The 12,362-nt window shown below is 40.1% G+C and overlaps 1 protein-coding gene across 1 annotated transcript; it reads right to left on the bottom strand.

Annotated features, from left to right (window-relative positions):
• Positions 1–264: 264 nt before the first annotated feature.
• On the bottom strand, positions 265–6,646 carry LOC308392038 (kelch domain-containing protein 10-like). The gene is made up of 10 exons (XM_080874885.1): positions 6,402–6,646; positions 5,380–5,472; positions 4,933–5,154; positions 3,090–3,244; positions 2,861–3,009; positions 2,657–2,741; positions 2,506–2,572; positions 2,374–2,421; positions 2,159–2,298; positions 265–2,070 (listed from the first exon to the last, which is right to left on the bottom strand). The coding sequence occupies exons 1-10, from the start codon at positions 6,484–6,486 to the stop codon at positions 1,861–1,863; spliced, it is 1,254 nt and encodes a 417-aa protein (XP_080731011.1). The 5' UTR covers positions 6,487–6,646; the 3' UTR covers positions 265–1,860.
• Positions 6,647–12,362: the final 5,716 nt, after the last annotated feature.

The following is a 12,362-nucleotide window of genomic DNA, read 5'->3' as shown; positions in this document are numbered from 1 at the left end:
CAAAAAAAATGATGCAAATATTGAACATGTCAATCTGAAGCAACGTCGTTACTAAGTTTGAGCACGCAGTGAAGCAGAATGCTTCAAAATAGAAATGAATAAGGCCATGACATGATTAAAGGAACTGAGGTGTGGCGCAGTGTACAAAAGGGATCGTAGTAGAATAGCCGTCAGATTAACGCAGCTCGAAATCGAACCAGCACAGTTGCAGTTAACGTGAATTCAAATGCTCAATGCAAGGCAAAATGTGTTTTTAAAAAATAAAATAATAATAATAATAATAATAATAATAATAATTTGCATGAAAGCAACTAGGAGAACCACAACAGTATCAAAGATTTACAGTCCACAGTAACTAAAACAAAAAACAAAGCTGCTGGTGTGCCTAGATCTGGTTTCACACTGAACCTGCTGATGTTTCAATGATGAGTGTCTGCACGGCTCATCAGACTGATCACAGTATTTCACATCCTGAGTACACCTTCCACACCTTGTTACTAGTTTGTTAATGTTCCTTGCCAAGTACCAAAGCACAGCATCTCTAAAAAACAACAATGTAGTAGTAGTAATAATAATAATAATAATAATAATAATAATAATATCAACAATGCATGTTGCAGTACAAAAAGTTGAAATGGATTCTTGGCTTTAAAGTGGAAAAAACTGAACGTGACAGAAATGTTGGGTTGGGGTTTCTGGGGAAGTACAGCTACAAGTAGGGTGCAGTTCAAAGATTTCTAATAGAATAAAAACAGCAGCACAGTGATTTAAATAGTAAAAATGGCTTCGTGGGTTTAAAATAACAGACTAGTTAAGCATACATAGCTTGTGAAGAGCACCGACTAAAACCTAGTGGGCGAATAACAAAACAAAACCAAAAAAAAAAAAGAAAAAAGAAAAAAAAAAAAAAGGGCTACACACTGAGTGAAATAAACTTGACTCTTGCAGACCAATTTGTACACCCCACTTTTTGAAATTCAAAAGGCACTAAATAAATAGATACTCTGGAGCTACGGGCGTTCAAAGCAGGTTTTTCATTTTTTCCCCTCCCCCCCCAAAAAAGAGGAATAAAAATTGAAGAGGCATAAGATATTTCACAGTGATGCCGTGTCACATGTTTTCATCTGATCAGAAGGCCTAATTGTGACCGGCAAGAGGAACAGTTTTCAATTTGAACGGTTGAGTTTTAATCGCAGCTCCAAATCAGCACCCTAATCAGTGAGTCTTTGAGGCTGAAATGTGTTACTTAAACTGTGAAAAGCAATCAGAAATACAAGTCTGCTTTTTACTGAGAATCTCGAAACTTTCTATTTAAATGTCAGGGCCTACAAACTGGTGCCTCTGCTGGGTTTGAAGAGGGAACAGCAGGACTGATTGAGGGTAGTGCTGCACAACCTGTTCCACTTCAGGATTGGGAAAAGAAAGAACAGACAAAAAAGTCTTTGCCTCTAAATAAAAGCTAAAACTTCACTACTGTACCAACATTCATTTGGCCTTTTAACAAGTGGTCTTTGGAGTTTATAAAATATCTCTCAGGCTCCACAAGTTTCCACGACCAAAAAACGAAGAAAAACCTGAAGAAGGCAGAAGTGAAAAACAAACAGCATACAGTAATTTCTATTTTCTACACAGTTTCTGATGGATGCGTGCACATATGACACACTGGGAAACTTAAAAAAAAAAAAAAAAAATTGCACTTTTTTAAAACAACCCACACATTTACATCAGACTAATGTAAAAAGGCAATCAAAGTATTTTCATAACTATCTGACATCATCAGGCTTACTTTGTCCTTTCACCCTAAATCGTCAGACATCTTAGAGTCCGTGCTACGCCATCACATACCGCTGCATTCAGTCTTTATTTGAGCCGCTGGATTAACGTGTGCGTCAGTCCCAGGCTGAGCAGCTGGAGGGTGGACAGCTGGGATAAGTGAGGGAAAGTTTTCAGCAGTTTCTCCCAGGTCATTTCCAGCAGGCTGGGAACCACCAGCCACACTTTATACAGAGAGCCAGTCCTTCGATTCCCAGACATGTTGATGACTCCGCCGTGGACGTACATGCAGCCGGCCTAAAGGAAAAGGAACACCAGAGGATGAAATCTGAGTCTACTCTATGACGATTTAGTTTTTGTTCTCTCAGTGTGCGATGGTACTGACCGGAGTGACCGCAGCACAGTGAAAGTAAGCCGGCTCCGGCATGATCGCAGGAAGCTTTGTCCACTGAAAAGTCTGCAGGTTGAGCTTCCAGAGGTCTGACAGGATGCGCTCTCCGTTATAACCCCCACATATAAAAACCTCTGCACATAAAAAGAGGCATGAAGCAGAAACATTTCAGAGAAAGCCCGTTTGATGATGTCGTGTGAAACACTCACCCTCTTTGACCTGTACACAGCTGTGACATCGACGGGCGGCAGGATATCCTGTGAGAAGAAAATGAAATGAATTTGACTTGTGGCAGTCAAAACACTTTACCGCTGTAAATAAAAGTTGAACATGAGTCAAACCTATTTTTTCTTGGGGTTTTGTCATGATATCCTCCCAGTAGTTTGTCTCCAAATTATAAGCATGAATCTGATGAACACAAATAACCTTAATTTAAAGACAGGACGACAACAAGTTTGCATGCAATGGTGTTTAAGTGCCAGTTACTCTCACCTTGTCTAGTGGATATGATGTCCAGGAAGTCCCGCCTCCAAAAATATATATTCTCTGCCCGTCATGAGCTAGCTCATGTCTATATCTGCAAAATTATTGATTCATTTTCAGAAAATCTGGAGCCACATGTAGAGAATTCACTGTGTGTTTAACAAAGTGTGCCTGCTGCTTTTAGCTGTGTATGAATGACCTAAGGTGACTGACCTCTCCTCAGGTAGGTCTGAGGGCGCGTTATTGGGTTTGATGTGGGTCCACTCCCTGGTGGTCAGGTCCAGCCTGTGCAGGTCGGTGCTGTAAAGGTAGCCCGTCGTCCCTCCAAACACATAAAGGTAGCCATTTATGATGACCATGGCCTGGAAAAGGAGGATAAATGGTTGTAACAGATGGGATGGGACAGAACATTCAAAAGGACCTCATACACAAAAACAGTTACCTGTCCATAGATCTTGTTGGGCTTCTTCCCTCTGCAGCTGAGCAGGTTCCATCGTTTGTACTGAACGTTGCAAACGTGGACGTCGTTGCCGTTGTTTTCACCGAATGGAATCCCGGTGCCACCGAACACAAGCAGGTTGTTCCCATGTAGGACAGCTGGGGAAAGATAACAGCATCAAACTCAGTTTTGTTGATTAGGAGTGAAGTTTGGGAATAAAAAGAAACAAAACCCTGAATGTTTTGTACAGGAGTCTTCTGTTATAAAACCTATAGGAAATCTGAGTCAAAGTGTTTTCTAGATCTCATCTCGCATGAATGATGTAAAGTCATGTTGAGCCAGAAAAGAATATTCCTGTCACGAAGAAGCTGCAATCAGTTTTTGGCATAGTGACTTTTATATATCTTTTATGTATCCAGCCAAAACGTTTCTATGATATTAAAAATGTATATTTTTTAAGAGTGATCTTGCCAGGAGGGCAAGAGACAAATAACATAGCAGTTGTATAAAAACATTAAAGTCGATACAAAGGACTGATTATAATGTAGGTACAAAAAAGCCAAGTCACAAAGATACTTGCAAAACGGGTCATTTCCTTATTTAATACATAACCTTCATAAATCCTGAGACTACACTACAGTTTATTTACCAATAGAAGCAACACACACACCAACACACCGAGAGAGAAAATGCATAAACATTGGAAATCACTTTGACACAAAACCAGAAAGACATTAAAGTGCAGGGCACGGCAGCCGCCGTCAGGTCATTTTTGGCTCACGTCCGTTAGTGAGACACACTGGCGCACACAAACCAGGCTCAGTGGTTCTCAGGCAGTCTCATCTTGATGCAACACAGTGAATCATCATGCAGACTTCTGTCCTCTGAATACTGTAGTTTTTTGTTTTTTTTTTATCCCAGAAGAGACACCTCTGCTAGCTTTGCTTTCTCTGCTAGTGCCACCTAGTGGTGAGGCTACAGATTTCAACCAACTAAATGGCCTTCACTGCACACTTCTGCCTATGCTGTGGAAACATGACAACACAATGTAGTGTGGAGGTGGACCTCCCTCTTATATGGACTAATTCTAAAAATAAATCTGAATACATTTATGCCAAAAGGTCCCCCTAAAGTCTACACAACAGTCAACTGTGACTACACAAATAATGAATTACAAACCAAAGAGTTGAGTTTTTGCAGGACTTTGCATCTGTTTGTTGACTAAACAACGATAAAACTTTAGTTATCAGATAAAAGTATGAACTTGAGAAATATCATTTAGAGCAGAATATTTTATTTTTATTGCTAAAAAAAAGACATTGCTATAAAATGCCAGAATTCACACCTAAATTAACTGAGCTGTAAATTGCAACCAAAAGTCTCACAACTTGCTGAGAAATGCAGGCCAGCTTCTAGCCTCAAATGTGATGCGTCCTAATTTATTTGTGTGAGTTCAAGAAAAAAAAAAAAAAAAAAAAAAAAAAAAAAAAAAAAAAAAAGTGTGCAGGGGTGAATTTAGAGCTGCTTTTCAATAACAGCTAGACTAACCACATGTGCTCAGTGTGTATTGCATAAATGAAGGCAGGGGTGTGCATACAGCCTTTAGAATATGCTGATAAAAATACTGGAATAAGTCAAAAAATATTTTCATCAATCCAGCAGAACCACATCACATCATTTGAATACCATCCATCCATCCATCCATCCATCCATCTTCATCCGCTTCATCCGGGTCGCGGGGGCAGCAGCCTAAGCAAAGAGGCCCAGACCTCCCTCTCCCCAGCCGCCACCTCCAGCTTGTCCCTTATACCAAGGGAATAAAAATAAAAGCAGCATCAGTCCTTACCTGACATAGAAGCCAGCTCCGTGGGCATGTACCCCTCTGTGTGGACCTGCTGCCAGGATGCTGTGGCAAAATGATACCGCCAGAGCTCCCTGAACAGAGGGTAGTCTTCGTTCTCTGAGCCGCCTGCCTCATCAAAGTCTGGGTTGTAGCCTCCAAACACATACAGGTTGGTGCTGTCTGCTACACAGCGGTGTCCACTGCGGGCAGGAGGAATGCAGTGTCCTGTGGGGGGAGGAGGAGTTGTAGACAGACACCATCAGTCTCATCGCCACACACCACCATGTAAATCATCACGCAGACTTCTTTCTCCCCTCTGAATAGTTCTATTAGGAGCAATATAACACTTCTAGCTTTGCTTTACAGGACATTAACTGCAGCTCCTGCACTTTGAATTCTACTGTTTATGAGTTTAGACCGTCCAGTGTGGTGTCTGTGCAGGTTTAGTACCTTCTCTCAGAAACCTGTTGGGGATCCGCAGGTTTGGGCAGGAAGGGGAGAAGATGCGCCGGGCCTGAAACCACCGTGCTCGCTTCTTAGTGGCTGCAAGATATACAGAGAAAAAGACAGATTCATAAACCAATTCTCTCATGTTCTTGTCAGGGGTTGAACTAATTAGCATCTACCGTTTCATTTTAACTTCCAAAGGGACATTTCTTTCCCCTTTTCACTACAGACCAATTACAGGATCTCACAGATTGCTGTGAGCAGCTGGTGTTGTCCACGATCCTTCTGTCATGGAAAAGATTTTCTGGAGCTCCTGGACGATCATTTGATAGCTCCACCGCCGTCACACCTGTTTATTTTACTTCAACCACACTGCAGGCTTTACAAATGTTGAACAACCACAGTCACGTATATTCAGCCAAGCGTCACACTTCCAGCAAACCGAGGCTGATGTTTCTGGGACGATCCCAGTAAAAACCGTAGAAGTATATGAATACAGTCATCGTATACTCCCATAGTTTTTTTTATTTTGTTTTTAAGCCACAGCTATTGTACTTCCTCGGTGAATCAAGATACTCTGTGCACTGCTACACTCAGAGAAATCAGGATTACAGGTGTAACCGCTCTCATTTTCTATTCTTAAGTATGCTTTGTGTAACCGAGAATCCACTTCATGTATGGGAGAGCTTACAGAATATGAAAACCATTGCTGTGCCTTTGTCTTTCATTTCCATTTAAATGGGAACATAAGCAACAATAACACTGAAATATTCAGTGGCTGATTTCTGCTGGCTTCCGTAGCAACGTTAGCAACATTTGGCCTGTGTAGCTGCTGTAGCGATGCAGAATGCACACAAAGCTAGTATGGCTAGCTCACAGACAAAGCCCAGCTAATGCAAATGAGCAGCCAGCTCTGTCCAAAGAGGCAGCGAGCTCTGAGCAGCATTACCAAGTATTTACATTAACTTCTCAGGAAGGCTTGCTGATTGGATCCAGCTGCAGAGCAGTCGCCTGTGTTTACAAACCTGAGTCGCGGGTGGAGGGCCTCCACGACAGTTTCTCAAACTTATTGAGCTGACTGAAAGTTTCACCGTGCTCAGGCGAAGACATGATTAACCTGGGACACGCCGACCGAAGAGGCTCACACCCAGACCCGGACAGGAATCCGCCTCAGTACAAACAAACGGCGCGACATGAAACCACCAGCTCTGGCTTCAGAGCAAAATAAAGAAATATGCTAACTCCTCCAACTGTCCACAGCTGCTGCTGTCCGAGACGTCATAGCCACGTGGTCTGAACTAACCAATCAGAGGAGAATAGGACGCTCAAGTGGCGTTCAAGAGTCACATGGAAATGTTTATAGTTTTGTTAAAGGGCCTCGCCGCAATAATCTAGCAATAACAAATAAATAAAAGAGTCGGTAACAACTGACGTGAACGTCAATACCCTTTGTTTTGAATGAATATGGCTTATCAGAGATATATGGATAATGACATGTATATGTCAGAGATACAGCTTCTTCCACCAGGCCATCAGACTGCTGAACACGTCATAGACACCTCAGCTTCACTACTGGAACTTTAACATTATGCACTCCATACTGTACAGTAATGCCACTGTTTTGCACATGTCTCAACTCTGTATATTTTTATATATTTTATTTATTGTTTACTCTATTTAATTTGTAAAATATGTGTACACACACACACACACACACACACACACACACACACACGTAGAAAAATATTTAGTATACACATCCAGAAATGCATATACTATTATATATTGTACATATATTTATTAGTTTCAGATGTAGCCATTCTTGTATTTTGCTTGTTTACATTATTGTATTTTGCACAACTCTGTTGCTTGTGAAGCTCGCACACAAGAATTTCACTCACATGTGCTGTACCAATGTACCTGCACATGTGATGTGACAATAAAAGTGATTTGATTTGATGTTTGTAGATTTGCATGTTTACCTTATATTATATACTTAATGCACATACTAGCCATTAAAAACAACTGTGATTTTAAACTTGAGGGATTAATAAACGGCTATCAAGTGAAATACAGACTTTTTTTCACAGTAGTGTAATTTTTTTATGTAAATCCCCAGATATTCAGAGGTTCATACGTCATTGGAGAAACTAACATATTTTGGATTTTAGAAATACAGTTTTTAGTTAGATGAAACTCCTGTGTCGGAAATCATTTTTGGACATCGCAAAAAGTCGTCCTTTGGGATGCTCTGATAGGCCTTTACAGCAGCCACCTTCAAATCCTGTTGTCTGTGGGTCTTTCAGTAACTGAAAAGCACGCTCCATTGAGTTGAGATCATGTGACTGACTTTGAGATTGAAGAACGTTTATATCTCGAAGAAACTCTTGCTTTGCTTTTGCAGCATACTCTAGGTCATTATCCATTTGCACCGTGAAGCTTGGTCTGATCGGTTTTGCAGCATTTGGCTGAATCTGAGCAGAAAGCGTAGCCCTGTACACTTCACAATCCTGCTACATTTATCAGCAGTCATGTTATCAATAAACACTGTCTTACTGTCTCCATCACTAACAGATTCTGTGGTTGTTTCAGATCATGAGCTATTTCCCTCCTTCTCCATACTTTTCTCTTTCCATCAAGTCAATTTTAGTTTTATCAGTCCAACAATTTGAATCAGTTTTCACTTTCCTGTAAACCCACTGTGTTTCTATTCATGAATTTAAAAAATAATGTATCAATATAAGGAGCTAAAACAGATGCAACACCTAAACAGTTACTTCAATGCTTTTGTTAAAGGCCTTGAATAAAAGCTGAAATTCTGCATGTCAATCATATATTGATTGCATTATTTGTTTGTCAACACATGGATCTAAGTGTATTAAGAAATTAAAAAGTGACAAACTTTGTTTATGTCTTCCAAGCTACAAAGGATAATTAACACACAACTTAAATAAGGGATATTTGAGCCAAACACGTGGTTGGAGTAACTCCTTTTGATCAGCTGTACCATGAGTCAACCTTTCGCCCACATCTTTGGGAGCTGCAATGCAGACATGTTATAATCTGGATTTGAAGCTCACTGGGAGTTGCAGAAGGAGCAAAACAAACGCATGACTAGCCACTGTTGTTAGGATGCCTGGGTCGTTGACCCAGGGTTTTTGAGTTTATTATATTATTTATCATTTCTAGTCTTTGGGTTTTTGTTAGAGTCATGTCTTATGGTTTGTCTCTGTGTAATCCTTAGTTGCTGTCTCCCCTGTCCGCTATATCCCCGTGTCCAGTCAGTGTCTGTGTCTGCCCTGGTCCCACGTCTCTGTTCCCTCTGTTGTAGTGTCTGCATGTGAGTCTGTGTCTTTTGTTCAGTCTGTATTATGTGTTTCCTGTTTTACTTTGAAGGTCTCTGTCTTATCTCAGTGTGTTCAGGTTACGCTTCCTTGTCTCGTCAGTTCTGATTTGCCCCAGCTGTGTTTCCCTCCTGTTGTCCATTCCCTGATTGCTCCCTCTATGTATTTAAGCCCTGTGTTTCAGTTTTTCATTTGTTGTGATCTATGCTTATCTACCCTTATCTTGCTGTGTGTGCTGGCTGTGTAGGTGTATTCTTAGTTATGTTACCCTTTTGAGTTCAGCATTAAAGCTGTTTTGAGTTACTTTCTGTCTCCGGAGTCTGCACTTTGGGTCCTTTTCCTGCCTGCACACAGCCGTCACATAACAACTGTAGCTTGTTTACATGGACCATGTGTAAATAAACAGACTTAGAATTGTAATAATTGCTAATTCTCACAGTGAGTAATGATCTGGAAAAGATCAACACCCTCTTTTGTTTAAGGTACAAGCGCAAATACAGCAGGCGTGCCCAAACCCTGTTAAAATGCAAGAACCTTTTGAGACAAAGGTTTTTACACCTGATCTCTTTTTATGGGACAGCTACTCCCAATGCAACAATTAATCAAACAATCCTTCTGCTGGTGTTTTACAATGTTCACTCGTTTACAGACACGTTTTTTCTCATCTGAAGCTAAAATATTATCCCAAAGAGTACATTCAGAGCTCACCTAGAGGCAGAAAGATTCTCAGCCACTGTTGGTCTCATAATGTAACACAGACTGTCCAAATAACCCTTGAACAGACTGGCGGCAGGTAGACAATGAAGGGAGTCTGTGAAATGTCACAGACAGTAAGAAATTCCTGAACAATGAGCCACTGCTGTGTTAATGAGATCAAACAGGAGATGAGTCGGCAGCTTTTTGTTGCTTGCTGTGATCTACTTATTGACTTACAGAGGTCAGGACGTGAGATCAACCAGCTTGAAAACTGATTAGACTTACTGGAAGATGCACCACATTGATGACATTTCTATGTTCCTCCATGTAAAGATTAAAGATAACTGAACTATCCAACTGGATGATGTTGTCAGAGTGTCTGCTAGTCTTCTGAATAAGTCAGGCTAGACAAAGTGCTGCTTTATTGTGTTACACATGAATATGTCATATGTATCAATCATAGATGAAGTTTAATAAGCTTCTATCAGAGCATGATTTCAATGGCTTACTTCTCTGTTTCACATGATATACAACAGACTTCAATGATCTGTAGTTCTGTATGCAGATGCTAAGAAATATAAAAATATAGTAACAATGAAAGTATAGTCTAACTTAGATGAAAGATTTATCAGCACATCAGAAAACATGACGTCTGCGTGTCTTTATCAGACCCTTGCATCGTTGTGGAAGAATTTTCGCCCACTCTTCTTTACAGCTTCTTTCATTTGTGCACAGCTCCCTGAAGCTCCTGCCAAAGCCTGCCTTTTCTTTTTCAGTCATTCTGTTGCAGATTTGCTGCTGCTGTGGTATCCAGAGGAGTTCGTGGTCAGCTCAACGACAGCAACCTCTGGTTTTCTTGCTGGAAAACAAGCCTAAATAAAGTTTTGTTAAACAAATAATGTGTCATATCCTGGAGATCCTAGAGAGGGATAAAATTATCTTTCAGTTTAACCTTTGGTAGGGTAGCTGAAATAAGTCAAAACATATAAACCAAAACCAAAAGTCCACTACAGAGGAAATAAATGATTTTAGGAGGATGTGCTGTTGTTCAGTTGAGGTTGCATTTAAATAACCTTATAACCTGGTATGGAGGAGATTACTTTTTAAAAGATATATTAAACCTTAGCAACCTTTCTCACATCACTATATTAAAGCACAGCTGGCACAACACATTTGTGGTGAGGTGTTACCAATAATGGAAACAATGAGTTAATACAAAACCAGAATGAATCAGTGATCAACTTGATATTCAAAGGCATCTATGGATAGATTTCTGAGTGCAGATGTCGCTGTGCAAATACGTCTCACTGGTGCATAAAGACACATTTTTATCTCTTTTATGTCTGCGCTAGATGTCTGCACCTTTTTAAACCTCACCTTTGACCATCTGTGTTTACAGCGAGTGTGCTGGCCTTCGCACAAAATGTCGTACATGCCAATCTTTAAAACAAGAAATTATGGACAAGCTGATCTTTGTTTAGCACTGCTTGAAAGGTTTCATGTGCAATGAACGTTCGTGAGAGTGCAACAGAATAAAGTCAGATTCTGAAACAAAAACAAATGGTGCTGCCATATTTTGTGAGGTGAAATATGGCAAAAGTAGTTGTGGGTGCTTATGAGTCTAGTAAGAGACTGAATAAATCTAAAGATGGGCTGAATTTGCAGACAGTCAACTGTGCAAGTTTAGTCCAAGAGCAGACAGTTTAATGCAAGAAAAGTGCCACCTAAACCTAATAACTGTTTGTACCATCCTTGGCAGAGAAGTTTTTGTGATAACTGCCAATGGGTCTTTCACATGATCGTGGAGGGATTTTGTCCCAATCTTCTTTGCCTAATTGTTTTAATCCGGGTACATTAGGTTTTTCAGCATAAACATCCTGTTTAAGGTCATGCTAAGGCATCTCAATCAGACTTAAAACCAGACTTTGCTGAAACTACTCCAAAACCTTTTTGTTTGTTTGTTTGTTTTTGTGTTTTTGCAGCCATTCAGAGGTGCAGTTGGTGGTGTGTTTCTGGTGGTTGTCCTGCTACATAACCCAAATGTCCTTGACCTTCAGGGCATAAACTTTTCTGGTGGAGAGCAGAAATCATGATTCCAACAGCTAGTCATCCCGAAGCAGCAAAGCAGCCCCGGAACATCACATTACCACCAACATTTTTGACTAATGATGTGATGACCTTTTTATGAAATGCTGTGTTAGTTTTACACCAAATATAACGGGACTTAAACCCTCCAAAAAGTTCAACTTTTGTCACAGTCCGCAGATTATTTTCCCAAAAGTCTTGGGGATATTTTCAGGATGTGTGATGAGCCTTTGTGTTCTTTTTTTGGTCAGCAGTGGTTTTTGCCTCTGTGCTCTCTCATGCATGCCCAGTCTCTTTCTTATTGTTGAATCATGGACATTTATCTTTACCAACCTTAGATGTTGTTCTGGGTTATTTTTTTGATCTGTTGGATGAGTCGTCGATGGCTCCTGGAGTAATTTTGGTAAGCCAGTCACTCCATACATGGATAATGACTCTTTCTGTGGTTCACTGGAGTCCCAAAGCCTTAGAAATGTGTTTGTAACTCTTTCCAGACTCATAGATAGTCAATTTGTTTTTCAAATTTTTCTTTAGATCATGTGAAGTCAGAAAGTAAAATCAGCTTTTCTGAATAAAAGTTTTAATCACAGTTAAGCCATGATTGAACAGAGGGAGAGCAATTTTTTTTTCAGAAGCCAGGTAGGTTTGATCACTTTTCCCCCCTTAATAAATAAAATCATCATTTGAAAAACTAAATTTTGTATTTATGGGGGTTATCTGTGTCTGATGTTAGATTTTGTTTGATGAAATACAACAAAAAATACAATACAACAATGCAACAAAAAAAAAACTAAGAAATCTAGAATGGAGAAAATACTTTTTCATAGCTTTTAGGACAACCGTCAAGCCTAAAACAAGTCT

Source organism: Rhamphochromis sp. 'chilingali' (genome assembly GCF_963969265.1).
Source record: "Rhamphochromis sp. 'chilingali' genome assembly, chromosome: 2".
Classification (NCBI taxonomy): Eukaryota; Metazoa; Chordata; class Actinopteri; order Cichliformes; family Cichlidae; genus Rhamphochromis; species Rhamphochromis sp. 'chilingali'.
This window is presented reverse-complemented; position numbering and strand designations above follow the sequence as displayed.